The sequence below is a fragment of the Aythya fuligula genome, chromosome 12 (assembly GCF_009819795.1).
Source record: "Aythya fuligula isolate bAytFul2 chromosome 12, bAytFul2.pri, whole genome shotgun sequence".
Taxonomy (NCBI): domain Eukaryota; kingdom Metazoa; phylum Chordata; class Aves; order Anseriformes; family Anatidae; genus Aythya; species Aythya fuligula.
The window spans coordinates 7800093-7817287 of record NC_045570.1 but is presented as its reverse complement, the minus strand read 5'-3'; the positions used below and the strand labels follow the sequence as shown (position 1 = coordinate 7817287).

General features: G+C 37.3%; 1 protein-coding gene across 4 annotated transcripts; it reads left to right on the top strand.

Moving 5' to 3' along the window:
* Positions 1-554: 554 nt before the first annotated feature.
* Positions 555-14810, top strand: LOC116494199 (receptor-interacting serine/threonine-protein kinase 2-like). Of its 4 annotated transcripts, none has more exons than XM_032195953.1 (13): positions 555-629; positions 1095-1196; positions 1919-2080; positions 4261-4414; positions 4609-4764; positions 4900-5048; positions 6799-6848; positions 7900-8061; positions 8863-8948; positions 10469-10537; positions 11210-11375; positions 11818-11964; positions 13326-14810. In XM_032195953.1, exons 2-13 carry the CDS (start codon positions 1189-1191, stop codon positions 13643-13645), a joined length of 1629 nt encoding a protein of 542 aa, XP_032051844.1. In that variant the 5' UTR covers positions 555-629; positions 1095-1188; the 3' UTR covers positions 13646-14810. The 4 variants fall into 4 exon arrangements, with proteins under 4 accessions (XP_032051844.1, XP_032051846.1, XP_032051847.1 ...); XM_032195955.1 differs by having other exon boundaries at positions 1915-2080; XM_032195956.1 differs by lacking the exon at positions 1095-1196.
* Positions 14811-17195: the final 2385 nt, after the last annotated feature.

Here is a 17195-nt window from a genome sequence, read left to right as displayed (position 1 = left end):
TCAACCATAACCCACCATAACCCCCATATCCCTTTCAGCTAGACTACTGTCAGCTAATGGATCCGGATTTCTTTGCAGACTAACATAACCCCCATGCTTACCTCCCTTCTAACCAAACAAATGACAATTTGAAGCCTGTTTTAAGCTCTACTTGACTTACAAAGTTTAAGGGGATTTTGTACTTGGGCTGTAGGGTTGATGTACTGCAGAGATAAGCACTGGCTACAAGATCTGTGTACAGCTCTAAACACATCTATATTTGGCTTGGATCCAATACAGTGTTTTTCAGTGTTGTACGAGCTTTCTTTCCCTGTTGGGATTCTTCATGGTGTGTGGGGAAAAAAACAGTTATCCATAATATTTTTCCATAATCTCTCTCGATTATAGGCAGCTAACAAATCAGCCTGTGAAAACACAGCTGCGGTCACTAAAGAGTTACAGCGTAGATAACCTACCAGGAAATTTTAGATGTTTGCAGGCAGCCAATAAAAGGAGAGATAAACAATACAGCTGACTCATAGGCAGCAAAGCTCCAGCTGTCTTTGAGTGCTGTATGAAACAGACTCGCACCGGGTATCTGCAGCAGTTTCACTACAGTGTTTGTAGTTTTTATGCCTGTATTTTTGGAGGTAAGTGAACTTTAGCTTGCAATTTCTTTTACTTGGACATTTGAATATTAGCTTAACTTAGAAAAGTTTCTCTTGTCCCAAGGAAAACATCTTTGCTACAGATTACTCTGAAAAATTGCCTTTAACATTAGGAACATGAAATGAATGGCTTTATAACAATCTCCCTCCTGCCCACCCCAGCTAAGGGAAGATGACAAACTTGGCTAAGGCTTTTAATGTCCTTTATTGCAGAAATTGCTGAAGAAACACTGATTTTGTGATTTGTCAGTGAGCTTTGAAATGGGTGTAGGAGGAAAAGCATTAAAAAGAGTAGATCTATTGGAAAAATGGCTTTAGTACCACACTTGCAAGTTAGGGAAACTTTCTCTGTAATTTCATTAAACCATGTCATGTTCTGTGATTAGTACTTCCAACAACTTTAGCAGCCTTGGTGAAGTGCTGCCTAAATAAGATCTCTCATTTTAGGGTCAAATTCTTTTGGAGACTACCAGCAAACAACTCTAAGTCCAGGTGTGGAAAAAGAAGTAGAAACCTGAATATAGGGACAGTGTTCCTCAGCATGTCATGGTTTGTAACAGAACAACTGAATTGCTTTTCATTTATTTTTACAGAATCTCTAGTTAAACAAGGTTTTGCAAATCCAAAAAGGAGCTGGTTGCTATCTCTTCCTTTTAATCTAAATAGCAAACTAGCGAGAGTTTCAAGAACTGTTATAGCTGTACTTAATTCCATTTTAAATAGAAATACATAAGTTCAAGAATGGTTTAGATCCCATATTCATTATTTTAGCCTCTTTGTACTATCTTTGGAGTTCTGAATAAATCATTTTGATTACTTAAATGTTTGCTTGCGTTATTATGTACATGGTACTTGTGGGTCCCTTCCATCTCAGGATATTCTATGAAATTACATTTCTATCCATCACACAACTGATGGATACTAATTTGTTGTCTACATAATTCAGTATCACTTTAAAGCCACATTTTATATTATAAATAATGGCCCTGCATTTCCAAGTGATCAGATGGAAATATGAAAAAAAAAAAAAAAAAATTAATTAGCACCTTGTGGCCTGGGATGGTAAGTTATGGTCTGGACAGTCCTCTGCAATTGGCACATTTTCGCTGTCTTTTTAAGGAAAGTCTGATACAGAGTGGTAAAAGGAATTACCTTTTAGGATTAGGATAGTGGTTATTTGGGAAGGGGTGGTGCAACTTCACCATGCTTTATTGGTGGTGACAAAAAGTAGGCCTAAAAACTTATTTCTGCTATTTTTTCTCCCAAGGCAGCCATCTAGAAATGGCCAAACCATTGCCTGTAGTAGCCCAGGAGGATTTGGATAGCTTTACCTTGACCAGGACAGGCTCAGGCTTTGCACTGAAAGCCTTCCATGTTTCATGGAACACACAGATCTCCGTGAGGCTGCTGACCAGCCAGAATGCTACAGAGAGGTACGTGTCTTCTTTGGTCTACTATCCATGCAGGCTGGCAACACAAAACTGCACTGATAGTACCAGAATGAATCATGGCGTGCCCACAATCATCTGACCCCAAACATCTCTCCATTCCTAGAACTCCCAACTTGCCAAGAGGCAAATCAGATGCAGTAATACTAAAAAACAAGCTCTACTTTTTTTTTTTTTTTTTCCCTTTTATGAGTTTTAGAAAAGTAGAGATTAATCCTGAAGTCATTCATTATCTCCATTACAATAATGTCTTCAGACCCTGACCAGTAATATTGAGCATGCCACGTATGGCATTACACTTTCTGGAGAAAGAGACCTCAGCTGATTTTCATCTAAACCAGCAAGTGCACGTGAGGAAATAGAGCAGTGGAAGGAGGGAAGGATAAGGGTCAGGGTTGCGGAGCAGTGAGATGTGTATATATGTCCCAATTACAAAACCACACCACTAGCAGCTGATGGGCATCTGCCTATCTGCCACAAAATTCCAGTGGGGTGACAAAGGCACAGAAAGTTTCTGAGAATAATTCCAAGATATTCTGGATGAAGCAAGACACAAGCATTTTAGGGGAAATCACTGACCTGATTGTTTATCAGGAAAAGAGTCTGATATGCAGCAATGGATTGGTTACAACCTATTTGTTAACTGAGAACATTGCAATTGAGGTAACTTTTGTTAAAAGTAAAATTCAGATGTCTTAGTGGAATACATAGTGTTTAACTTCTTCCATTATGAAGACAGGAGGAAAAACAGTATTTTAGATTTAAAAAAATAAACTTATTTGTTCCTGAATTCTGGCAGCATTTGCTGCCATTTTGACAGTATCACTGTCAATTTAAACTGAAAATTTAAATACGTAAGGTTTTGTTTTGTTTCTAGGGAGCTGCTTGGTTTTTAGGCAGTAGAAGTCTAGCAATTTTGTAATCTGATCTAATGTTATTTGTTTAGTAGCTAGTTTAAAGAAAAATCAACTCTCCATCTCCTGTTCACATTTTCTTTAAAACATAAGCTGTAATTAAATCAACTCACAGTAATCAACATCTTGCTCCTCTTTGAATTTAACATGCTATGCTGATTTGGTGGCATCTTGTCACTTAAACTTCTTCCCTAAGACTGAAGCCTGTGCCCTGCTTTTCTCTCTGCTACCATTCTGATCCCTTGTTTGCATCACACTGGGTATAGGAAAACAAGGAGAATAAGCTGCAGCCTACTCTGCCTGTAAAACTTTCAACTGTGTGCTGATGATAAATGCTTAGATTTGTGGAAATAAGTGCTAAAACAGGTGGGGCTGTAAATTACTAACAGAGATTGGCTTACAGGCTTGTGAATCAGTACCACAAATATGAGAAACAGAAACTGAAGTCTGATGACTTAGGATAATGAGAATGAGCTCCAGGTCTGTTGAAATCAACTGAATTTTGAATGAATTCCAATGGATTTTCAGCTCAAAAGTAACACAGATAATTACAAACAAATATACAACAAAAGCTGAAAGTGTGGCAGGAGTTATTTTCCCTAAGAATGCCCAATTTAATCAACAATGCGGTGTTTCCCTTGCACAAGGAATTAATTGCCTGGAGTTCTTGGAAAAATCTTACTCTTCTCATGATCAAAGCAAGGCTTCATTACACCCTGTAAATGCAGACTACTTGAATTCAGGTATGCAATCCAACTGCAGCTGAACTTAAATATGACAAAGCTATTGGAGTAATACTGCTTTTATCAAATATGAATTCAGTTTGTCATGCTTTGACAAGGCCATCAGATACACATGGAAGCTCTTAATTTCCTTGTATATGTGGGTCTCGCTAAAAGCAAAAGGATACAAGTTCATGAGGGAAAACTTGATTTTTCATAATCTAGCACCTCATGTATCAGCTTTTTCCCATCTTAGCATTTCAAATGCTGCTTCAAACTGTGCTCCTGTGTTCATGCTAATCTATTCAGGGTTCTCTTACACTAAGCTAGAAAAATACACTACACAAGATATTGCTTTATTTTCTTACAGTGGTTTGGAAGATGGCACAAGCCAATGTAATTCTACCAATAAAACCAGTATTGTGTCAACTGTATGGTTCTTTCTCATTTCTATCATCTACATGATCTTATGTCTTGCTGAAATTCCCTTCAGTCTACCCAGCCTCTAATCTCAGCTCTCTTTTTACAGGGAGAGGAAGCTGCTGCTTCAAGATATAGCAATTGTCAGATGCTGTAAGTCTGAACGTCTCCTGCCTGCTCTTGGGATTTACCAGTACCATGGACTTGTGGGGATAGTGACTGAGTGGATGAGCAATGGATCCCTCCACTCGCTCATCCATGAGGTACGTAGGAGAAGTAATCTTTTGTGACAAAGCTAATTACAAGCTAAGCCAAAAGGGAGCAACCAGCATGTAAATTATGGACAGTAGTCACATCTGCTATTCAACTTCTGCATTGTACTTTTGTTTACTGTCAAAATGAAAATGTGAATGGTAGAAGTTTCACTCTAGCAAAACCTGTACTTTGTGTTCTTTAGCATCAGCTGTACCCAGATCTTCCGTTTCCCTTGCTCATAAGGATCTTGTCAGATGTGGCTGAAGGGTTGCATCATCTTCACAGCCTCAAGCCTGCTTTTTGCCACTGCAGCCTTAAACCTTCCAATGTCCTTTTGGATATGCAGTACAGAGCCAAGGTGGGAACTTTTTTTTATAGCCTGTTTGTGTGAAGTCCAGTGACTGCCCTATAGTTGCATGTATTTATTCTAATAACAAACATTTAGCTCTGAGATGGAAGTACTGTTATAAAATCTTTTCTCCTGTCTCTGTAGATATCAGATTATGGTCTAACCAACTGGAGGAAACAGCAGCTGAGGTCAGACCTGCAGAACTGCAATCAGAGAAAATGCCAGGATTTAGTGTACATCCCTCCTGAAATACTCAGAGGCGGCCTTCCATCACAGGAAGGCGATATTTACAGGTAAATGGGATTTCTAAGGGCAGGTCATACCTGGTCCTTACTAGATCCTATAATGTTGCTGAAATACTTATTTGCAAAGACACTACAATAAAAATGCCAGATTTATATAATGTAATCAGACAGTATTCCATGTGAGGCTGATTACAGCACTGAATTAAATGTGAAATTCCCCACATTTGGTGAATAATATCCTATGGTTAAAAACTGTTCTACAAGTTCTTATGTAAAGTACTTACAAATGGACCCAAATTTTTAAGACTAATGTAGCTGCCAGAATATTTTCCAATGCCTTTAGGAACCTAGTGACCACAATTCATGTGGTTTCTAAGTGTGAACTGTTGTTGGACTTAATTTCAGGAAGAACTGTTCATGCCCAGATAAAAATCCAGACCTCAAGTGTCCCACTAAGGTCCCAAGCAACCTGCTCAGATAATTCACTGAGCCACTCAAACATTCATTCTTCTTAACTTTAGTAGTTTATGCAAATGAGTAAGACTAGCTACTGTCACATCTGTTTTGGAACTGTAAAATATTTTGTAGCTGTCTTGAAAAATGAGACAACCTCAAACTGCAACTATTTTCTGTATGGACATGCATCTTTATAATCTCTTTTTATGGAGCCTGTGGACTAATGCTACAGGTAACTTTTAAGCAAATAAAACTCCTGCTTTATTGCCACAGAGACAGGCACTAAGGTGAGTCAAACAACACATATGCTTGAGACCTATAAATGATGCAACTGATCTGATTTTTCATAAACACAAGACTTTTGTGACGGAAGAGAGGAGGCTTACTTCAAGTGCCATAATTAGTTTCCAACATGTCATTCTTATTTAATTTTAGACGCTCAGATATAACTCAGTGCATGAGAAGTGCACATCTAGATAGTGGTGTAATACAGAAAAGTGTCATATGAAGTATGGCTTAGTTGCATGTAAGCTACATGCACATCCGTGTTACAACGTATTTTCATAAGGGGTATTTAAGTAAAAGCACTTTCAGACTTTGTGGAAATACAACAGAATAGGGGATTCTCTTACACATGTAATTTAGCAGTACAGCAAGATATATGAATATACAATTAAGTTTATTCTAGAATTGCTTCTTCCACTGTAGACTGCTTTACTTCTGACTCATCTAGCCTGCTTTTTCTCTTTCTGCAGGCTTCTTGCTTCTGCCTCTAATTTTTCAGATTGAGGGTTTAACTGTATTTTAGAACACCTTAGATGTGGGTTGTACATACAGAGCTGTGGTATCACTGGAATACTTCCTAGTTCATTAGAAAAGGAAAAAAGTATCTGGATCTCCAGCAAAACTTGCTGAAGAAAACAGACATGCAGGGGATGAGAATCACATTTTTGGTAGCTTAACTGACAAGCCTGTCGGTACCTGCTATTATGTCCCCTTCTTGCTGTTTAAATTACTTGAAAGCAGAACAGAAGTGACAGAGGGCAACAGAAGGTTCTGAAATCTTCAAGAGTAAATGTATTGAAGGTAATAACCTGAAATGTGATTCTAACTGATCCTATTCAAAAAACATGTGTATATATAGTTCTAACTTGATTTATTGTAAGAACTGCTTGTTTGAAAATCAAAGCTTAATGCAGAGAAATATCTCTTCAAATTAGGAAGAACTCTTATAGGCTTTGTCTTAGAAAATTCCTGTCTTAAATCAATAAACTTGCTCTCGGGAGTAATGAGAACATAAATATGGATTCCAAGTTAATGAATGTTCCTTCATGTTTTTCAGTTTTGGAATAATGTGTTGGGAGAGCCTAAGCAGACGGAAACCTTTTGAAGGTATTAATTTCTATTGTTCATGTATCATTTTATCATAAACAGCATTGTTTTTTTTGGATGTCCCTTTGCCTTCTATTACTGTTAGAGCTAAAGATCAGAATCCCTCAGCAGATCCTCTGTGTCTCCAGGAGGATGACCTTTTCTGCAGGTGAAAACTGTAGCTTCTTATGCAACTTGTAGCATTTCTCTGTGCTTGTTGAAGCACTCTGTTACTCATTTGTGTTTCCTGATTACCTTTAGGGAGAAACAATACCCTTATTTTTCACTGTCACTTCAACACCAGACAATGTTTTGGTGACAAGCAGCTAACAGGATGTGCAGTATGCTCACTTCAGAGTTGCCATGAATTTCAAATCCCCAATCAAGAAATGCCAGTTTGTGCTAAATTCTCTTAAAGGAGAGAATCTTACCTTCTTAGATAATAGCAAGCAGTTTTAAAGAACATGGTTTGTAAAGCACTATGCAATAATAGTCAGTGGAGAAGGATGATCCCTATTTTATGCAGGTTGATGCCAAAGAGACCCCTTTGCTATGGGCTCAGTTCTGCATGGCTTGCTGATTAAAGGACTCCTATGTTTAGTAGGCTGAGAAGGACCTTTCAAAAATATTGTATAGGAATAGTAGGTTAATATTCATTCACACAGCTTTCACTTATGCCTGCCATCTTGTGGTTGCCTGAAGTATTTTTTCTGTACAATAGGATTGATGTTCTTATAAGGTGTAAAGCTTTATATAAACTGTGTGCTTAGGATATACCCTAAATAATTAGATGTATATCTGAGGGGTCTGTGCATGTAGTTTACAATGCATGGGTACATCCATTTGTCATTTCCTGTTAGGACAGTTCTCTCTCCTGAAATGTCCTGTTGCAATAACTAGTTACGGTTATTGTTAAAGGCTAACATCCATTAACTGCAGAGCAAATATTTATTTTTGCCTCTAAAAGTAGCCTTTGTTTTAATATACCTGATATAGTTTATGATGAATATCATTTTAAAAGTTCTGATGTCTTTAATGTCTTTTTGTGGTGACACTTTCCCATCCATTGCAGGTCAAACAACCCTGCTGGAAGTTCTGATGGGAATCGGCAATGGCTTACGGCCTGGGATTTCGGAGGAGTTTATACCAAGCAATTTGCCCCAGAGGAACACACTGTTGCACTTTATCACTCTTTGCTGGCATCAAGAACCAGATTACAGACCACATACTGCAGGTAACATTCAGGGTTGGCTTTCTTTACAGTATCTATACTTGAGACGGTCTTACTGGGAACATTGCTCTGGCACTCCAAATCAATGACAGAATATCTGAAGTGGAGGGCAAAGCAGCCTTTACATCACCCTCACAGTAATGTAGATTTTTTTTATCTGAAGCCTCCTACCAGAGGTGGCTTACTGATCTCTGAGATTATATTTTAGTATAATGCTTAAAAAATGGGGGGGGAGGTGGGTCTAAAGAAGAGGATATTGGCTAAATGCATTAGTCTAACAAAGACTGACCTGTCTTAAGCATTTCTCATTTCCAGTGTTTAACCAGTTCCCTGTGAGGTGTGCTACTGGTATTTGGTGTGCTACTGGTATTTGTTAGTGGAACTGTTATGTTTACCCTGTCTCTTTTTTAATGAAAACAGAACAAGAAATATTAAGACTATGATACTTGAGGACTACTAAGCAAATTTTTAAAGCTAGACATAATGCAAATTGTTTCCTCAGCACTTACATATAGTTTTACTGTGTTAAATTTATATATTTGTGTGTAAGCCTTCTGCAAGGGCACATCTGTATAAACAGTTAAAAATTGATGGTTCTTTAGAATCAGTTCTAAAAGGAAAGTAAAGCATGCATGAGGTACAAGCTGTATTTGAACTGATTTCACTTAGTTCATCTAGCTGCTCAACATAATGAAGTTAATACTCAATAGCATGCTTAGTGAGGTTAGTTGCAATACACTGTCTAAATACATACACACTTTCATATGCAACATGCTATTTTAAAATGCTTTATTCCTCCTGCAGAATGTGTAGACCTTCTAAATGGAATTTTGACTACTATAAATAAGGAGGCAATATCTAATGCAATCTACAGTCTGATGGATGCAAAGGTTAGTGCAAAATTACATTTTGTTCCTGTATAAGGATGTTACTTGATTCTTCAATTACAGTCTTTGTGGTCCAAAACGGGAAAAGGCTTTGTCTTTACTGAACATGCCAGAGACTACCTTTTGGCACTTCAAGTTTATTCAGGAATTGTGTGGGGTTTTTTTTGTTTTTGTTTTTGTTTTGTTTTTTTTTTTAAAAAAAAGGTATTGTAAGGTTTTCTGGCTGGTCTTCTCTAGAAACTGTCAATTGCTACAGAGATTATAAAAATGATAGCTTCTTGCCAGTCACCAGCTGTAATCAGACTGGAAAACATGAGTGAGAACAAATATCAGCTTCAAGCAGAACACACTAAGTCTAGGATCAAGGCCAATTTTTCTTGTATGTACTGGTTAAAGATATTTATTCCAAAACCTGGACAGTGTTAATACCTGCTCCAGCAATGCACTCTTCTGTCTGCTTCACTGTTTCTAAGTTGGCATGTTTCAAATGTAAAACACTGCATGTCCTCAGGTCTAAGAGGGTTCTCTGATACCCCCTGAATGGATGGGGAATGGTAAACAACTGAGAGACACAGCTAACTCCATATTTGCTTATGTTGCCATAGGAAATCTGGCACAAATCTGACTGCCACAAGAATTGCTATAGCCTATCTAGTTAACTTAGGCACAGTAGAGAAACTACAGTGGCACATTTCAACCCTTGACCAAGTATTCCAACTCCACCTGGACTTACAAAACCCATTCTGTATCACTGATTTTGTTGCTGTGTTTATGTGAGCTACCTACGTTACTGCATGCTAAATTATTTCTACATGTTGCAATCACATACTGGGATTATAAAACAGACTTGATCAATGCTTTAATAGGTGGCATAGCTATACTTCACGTCACTTTATTACCATTTATATTTATGGAATACTTGGCAACATGTTGCTAAATAATACTTCAGTCTCCATTGAGCAAGACTGCTTTTCTCTTTGCTAAATTAGCAATGAGCATTATTTATTGTTCAAGTAACTAGACAAATAATATATCCACAATGACTGGGAAAAAGCTACTGGAAATTCTTGAAAATTGCTCAATTCATTAACTGGTGAATTGTGAAGAGCTGGAACAAATCTGTTGCAGACATACAACATAGAAAAAAGTTACAAGTGTAAACACATCCTTATTGCAGACAGTTTGGCATATGAAACACAAGATGGTCCTGCTGTTTAGATACTTGGAGGACATGTTATAGCTAGCCCAATGTAAGTATTTCACTATAGGGCTATTCTCACCTTTTCCTGCATGATCCCAAACTGGATTTTAAAGTAGAAACAGTTACAGAGTAGATTTAAGTCAGATTCTACAATTCAACTTACATGTGTTTAAAATGTGAGGCTGCTCTAGTTCACTATCACCATGTATCAGCATACCCAAGAACATAATATAAAGTGTCAGTGTAAATTCCTGCTCCTGACAACTGTGAATTGAACAAATATTGGGTATTCTTATAGGCATTCTTGTACTACTTTTTCTAGGAGACAGCAATTAATGCATGCAAAGGTTCAGAAATCTACACGTTGCAGACAGGCATACACAATTCGGAGGTGAGTACATGGCATGCATCTGAGAGTTTTACAAGAGTACTTCATGAGCTTCTTGTTTCTCCTGACAGTGCTGACACCACATAATAAAAACACTCTACAGCTAAGTGTCCTAACCCTATCCCTTGCTAGGGCAACTACATCCAGTTAACCAACAAAACCCTGTTTTACCTTTAAGTAGCAGACTCTGCTCTTGCAAAAACAACCTTATCCACTTAACAGTCACTTTGAACCACTCCTTGAAAATGTCCTAATGAAATGGCAAAAATCTAGCCTTTCTTGTGGTGTTTTCAAAATGTCATCTGGGAAAAAAGCCTGAGGCTGAATTCTAGCATCTGCAACTAATTTTCTTAAAGAGCAATGACAACAGCTTTGTGATCACTCCAAAATACTGTTAACTCCCATTTTCAAAGTGATTTTGGCACTTGTTGCAGGCTTGCCAATACCAAAAGAACTGAACAGGATAGAAGTAAAATCCAGGACAGCTAGCCTACAGATCTGTGCTGCCACAGCATCACAGGCAACTAGCTGAAGTCGAATTAAGCATGTCTACAGGTTCATACCTACCTTACTCTGCTCTGTGAAACAGCCTTAGATTTCAAGAGGAAAATGTTTAGAAAAGGTTTTGGAAGAGCTTCCAAGAGGATAATTCTTCCCTGTTTTCATCTCTTTCAGGTCATATGTCCACAAAAGAACAACAAAGTAACAAGCAAGAAAATCCCTCTTGTACTACCAAGCTTGTCAACTATTCTACTTGATAGCAATACAAATCATACAGGAAGAGAAAATATTCCTGAGATGGATCCAGCCAACTTCACCCCACAGAATGCAACAAAGAAAGGTCTTTACCTTGATGTATATATTCAGCTCCAACTATTCTAAGAAAAGGATAAACATTACTAGTTGTTTGCATAGGCACATGCATTTTCCAAGTACAATTGTCCATTCTCAGAGCTTTGCCACCTACTGGTATCATCTGAAGCATGAGCTCACTGCAGAAAAGCAGAGACACTGTGGTATCTCTTGGTTAAGTGTGTAGATCAAAAAGCCTCTCTGAAAAACTTCAGAACCCTGACCCATAATATACAGCTGCCATTCCTTGGCACATCAAATATTGCCTGTCAAATTTTCCAGAACAAATACATTCTGGAATCTGTTGCCCTGTGTTAGAAGGAATAACCATATTTTCTTATCAGCTAATTAGAAAAGGAGTTAGGTTCCTGTTACTGTTCAATTGCTGTTGCAATCCAAGGGTTGCATCTTATTCTTTTTTTTTTTTCTAGCTCACTCAGGCTCTGACTGCAGAAAATCTTTTTGTACTCCTCCATTATCTGGTCCAATGGCAGGCAAAGAAAACAGTCAGCATAAGGACCCACCACTGGCACTTAAGCACAAACAACAAACTACGCACCCTGAACAAGCAGTGACAGGTAAGACTCCATTTCCAGTTGAGAGGACAACATTCTCCCAGATCAGGCTTTAATTGATGATCAGATTGTTTAGAGATTGGTAGAAACAGATTATTTTTTTCCTGAATTCTCTTGCACACTTGCAGGTATTTTTAGAGTAATAACTGCCAAAAACAATACAAATGTCTAATGAAGCTATTGGTACATGGCTACTCCTGTCCTCAGAAATTCAGGCATTGGCTACTGTGAACATTAACTTATTGTTTTCCAGGTTCATATTCAGGCTGAGAACAGGCTTGAAAAAAAATAAATAGTAAAAAACACAAAATATAGCACATGAGATATGAAATACATTGTTTGTTAAAGTCAGGAAAAAAAAAACAATTGGGGGGGGGCTTAAGGTGTTTTATAGTGCTACAAAAGTAGGTATTGACAAAAAAAAAAGGGGGTGTGTGACTACAGAGAAGGGGGAGGAAACATTCATTTCCTTTCTTATGTGGTTTGGGACTTTCCTACTGAGCTGGAAACTGCCTAGTAGGAAAGCTTCTGACTTGTGAAGCCTGCTCTACTTATAGATGAAAAGCTGTTCCTTGTTTTTTTTGTTTTCAAATTGGCCTATGATAGCTCCTACGTCTGGCTGGCCATTCTTCTCCACTTCCATTTATTACTGAGAGATGGCATAAATTCAGGATAAAGCAGCAGACTTGTCCATACAGGAAAAGTTCATTGCATAACTCTACTGTCCAGACTCAGAAATAAAGAGGACAGAAGCATGCTCTCCAAAGTAACAACGGCCTGCAGCTATTAATTTTCTCTTGGTGTATGGTATTTACTGGACATCAAAAACCTTAATGTTGGTACTGAGTATTCTAATAGGCATAAGCCTAAGCTGTCTGTGAAGAGGCAGAGCACAGTGCTCTTGATCATTTTTGCAAGAAGTATTAGTTTTGTTACTAGTTCAGCTTTGAGATATATGTTCAATTTCCCACTTTCACAATACATTTCAAATAGTACTGCTGTCCTGAACTACCTATTGGCTGTTCTTCTACTTTCTACAGGAAAGTTTTCAGCCAAACTGCATTGTGCAAGTTTTGATCTAGAATAGGGCCAGACCTGAAAATCTCCTCCCTTCACACAATCCAAACAATCTTTAAAAATGCTTATCTTCTGTAATATGTTCTTCATGAGTTTCAAACAAAAGATGGAAATACACTGTAGTTGTTATAAACAAAGAACACAAACTAACTCTTCCTATTCCTTTCTCTACTAAGTTTATATTTCTAGGAGCTACATTTATCAGTGTTGATACTACCACTTGCTAACAACTTCTGGAAGAAATGAACACTTAGTGGATCTTGTTTTGTTTCCTTTTTTTACTCAAGGTCCTTGCTGCAAAGGAAACTGCTGTCAAATATTAACCTGCCAGAGAGGAACCATACTGAGCTGCATGACAGAAGGACGCCTCAACCACATCCTTGATGTCCTTCGCTCACAGCAAATGCTGTCTCGAATGGATTATGAAACAATCATCTCTTACCCCACAGTGACTGGCCGTGCTCGGGCATTGTTAGATGTTTGCCTTTGCCTTGGAGAGAGGGCAGCACAGGCTGTAGTGACTGTACTTACAGAGACCAAATGCCGTCCTCTGGGACGAGGACATTGCACAGACTGTCCTGCTGAGAAAAATAGGCTGCTGCTGTGACTTTTTTGAGGTCTGTTACATGGATCAGAGCACTGGTAATTTGGAATGGTAATGATTCACATTCATTCCTCACAACCTGTTGACTGAAGTCAATTCTGCCTGCAGCCCATGATTTTAGTCCTCTAATGGAAAAAGCTAGCTGGATTAAAAGGTCAAGTCAACCAACTGTCTGCAGAAATTAACAAGACTGGTATAACAAATTCTAATTTGGACCTCAGACTGGAGGAGTGTAATGTGTGCCAGAGAAAATATTGTTCAAGTCAGATGACACCTTATTTCATTGATTTTGGAAGACTGGAAAATGGATTGATTTTTTTTTTGAGATCACACTATAGAAGAACAGCTATTACTAAATCCTTCCAGCTAAGCACACTGAAGAACAGAGTACTGGATGAAGAGAAAAGTGAAGCTCTGTGAAGGACAGGTGTTACTGTGAAAGTCTTAAAAGAATTAAGAAATATTTACTACACAGCACCTTAAGTAACTCTAAGAAAACTTACATTGTGCATATAAATTATTTTCACTCACAAATGGTCATATGCTCTGAAAACAGGGCACTGGTAGTAGCGCTTCAGAGAGGTGGGCCTAAAGCATTTGGTAAATAGAAAAATGTTAATGCCTTACATCCATACTGCTCTCTCTATGACTATAGCTCAAATGTAAAATTAAACCAAGTAGAAGAGGTACCAAGCTGATCACTTTTGAAATGGTGGTTCTGTTGAACTGTAAAGGAAAGTAGAAAATTATAATGAAATTATAATGAAAATGAGATCGTAAAAGGTGCTGGTTTTTGAAGGCACAATGGGATTCCTTCAAACTGCAAGGCACTAGATTAACATGAGAAAACTTGTTATACACTCTACAAGTATTTCAGATGCAAAACTGTTTCCCTGCATTGCATTTGTTCTCTCTACAGTTTCAAACTACTGATCTACTTCAGTAACTTCAGTAGTTTGGCAGGTTGTAATATTAAATTTAGTAATGATGTGTTTTCTAGGCATGCTTAAGATAAGAGACTTGTTACATCACAGACTATAATACTGCTGGAACCATAAAATTTAGCTATCATTTTTTATGCACATTCATTAAGCTTTAAGACAGCCTTGAGATGCTATATTGTTACACTTAAAATCAATGTTGAGTGTGTTGAAAATAATTTTGCCTATTAAAGGAACTAAACACTAACTTTGCTGTTTTTTTTGTTTTTTTTCAATCCACGCTTTAAATGGGAACCTTCGACAGACCAGATTTTCCTTTACTAGGAAAGGACGTCTCTTTCTTGAGGGAAAACTACTGCTGCCATGGTGTTTGCCTCCTTTAGAAGGCATAAGATAATCAGAGTAAAACAGATAATCATTTGTGAGTTATTTATAGACTTTTAAGAGGGAAGGTAACAATATTATTGAAACTTAGTTACGAGCTTTCAAAAAGTCATTCCATTCAGTTCTGCTGCTGGATGTTTTTATAATTCTGATGTGCGCCAGCTGGCAGACTTAATTTTCTTGTCATTATTTTTTTTGACATAGAAACAGTTTTGGCTCTCTGGCTCTCTTACTCTGAAACAGCTTTCTACTTGAGAATATCATTTGATGTCAGACTTAATCTCAGTCTTAATTTTTAATTGCAGAATTGGCATGAAACAAGTTGGAGCAGAAGTTATCTGTTTTTACAGACAGATTTTTGCTCTCATAGTTGGCTTTCCAAGTTAAGTATCTGTAATAGGATGTGACCTTGCAGAATTACTGATCCATTACCATTGTGTTTACACAGATTTTTGTCAAGATAATCCAAAAAGACAGTTTGTAACCAATTACAAACCAAAGGCAAATCTGTTATTTCATCTTCAACTGAGCCTGAACAGAATTCTTTAAGTACGTTATTCAATAATGAAGTCTAATCCATATTCAGATTTTTTGACACCTACTCAGCTGAAATCAGTATGTGGCTTTACTGAGCCTTTTGAATTGATAGCCTTGGCTAAAAGCATTGCCATAAACCAACTGTGCCACTGCCCAAGCCTTGTTATTGACATACATAAGCTAATGCAGTTTTGTCTTAATATAGGCAAATGCATAGACTGCCTCGTAAATCTCCCCTGTGCAATATAAACGATTAAACTTTTGGGTTTGTTGACAGTTGAAGCTGTTGGGAATATTTTTTCCTAAGCATAGTGTTTTGGAGGGATGCTTTTACTTCACTGAAATCAAACTGCTGTTGACATAGAAACCTGAAATTAGAATACTTTTATTTTGTCTCACCAGATACATACTTATAAGACCTGTACTATTTGGTGATATAACAAAGACATTAATATAGATGGGTTGATCACTTATTTTTTGATCACTATCCTTCTACCTAAACTATGTTTATTAGCAAAGATTTCTACCGTCCTTGCCCCTCTTTTCCACAGTTCTTTTTATATCACAAAAGAGTATAGAATTAATAACACTGAGCGAGAGAAAAGAGAGCAGAATCAAACTGTTCTTTAATATCTGTGGGAAGAAACAAAGCTTGAAGCTGATGAATGTTTAGTGTCCTAGAAAAGAAATACATGTATATAAGGAAATATAACGTAGGTAACTGGAAAAGAGCAAAGGGATCAAAAAAGGCATTTCGGGAGTGAACATACAAAATGATTAGTAAAACTCCCTTTTGCAGTTACTCAAAAAAGACAAAACTACAACTAATAGATCTTAAAACTGATGAACCACATTCAAATTCCATTCAGATTTATTAAAGGAAAAGTAACTGAAGTAGGCAAATATTTATTTTTTTTGGACTTAAATTTATTGGAATTGGAATCATTAATTGGAATCTATTTTTCTTGAAGCTGGCTGCACCTATCTTTTGCTGACTAGTAAAAAGATGACTGTCCCTTGCCCTTTTTCCTATCTATACAGCACCTTTATCTCAGCTGGGATACTTCCTGCAATGAAAGAACATCTGCACTAGAATTTGTTGAGGTTAATTTGTGGAAAATTAATCTGAGATACTGGAATGAAGCTTCTAAGAGATTAGTCCTTCCAGTAGGGAGCAAAACAAAGCTATAAATACCACTTGATAGTTGTCACCAGTACCTGCTAAAAACAGAGTTCCAGAGAACAACCGACAAAGGCAAGTATGTACCCGTAAAATACTTGTCTAAAAAATTTTTAATAATGCATTAATGGACTAGTAGCGTACACCAAATAATTTTTACACTGGTTAGGTAGTATAAAACGTACAAAAACTAAAGTACTAACCTCAAGTATTTTTATGATATCATTTCGAGTTTGAATTCCGTGTGGTCTTGCAAACATTTTCATGTTTGCACAACTTTAGTATCTTGAGCTATCCGTGTGATTTTAAGTACATATATAAATACTTGTGGGACTGCTTTCTTAGGAAAAGACTCAACCATCTTCAAGGCTGCTATAGAGAATTTAGGTTTCTTCACTACCACTTTTTTGATTATGATACTATGCAGCTATTAACTGTGCTTTCCCCTAGTAGTATATGTTGTCTCTAAGGCTGCTGCATTTTTTATGCATGAAGAAATCTTGTATTATAC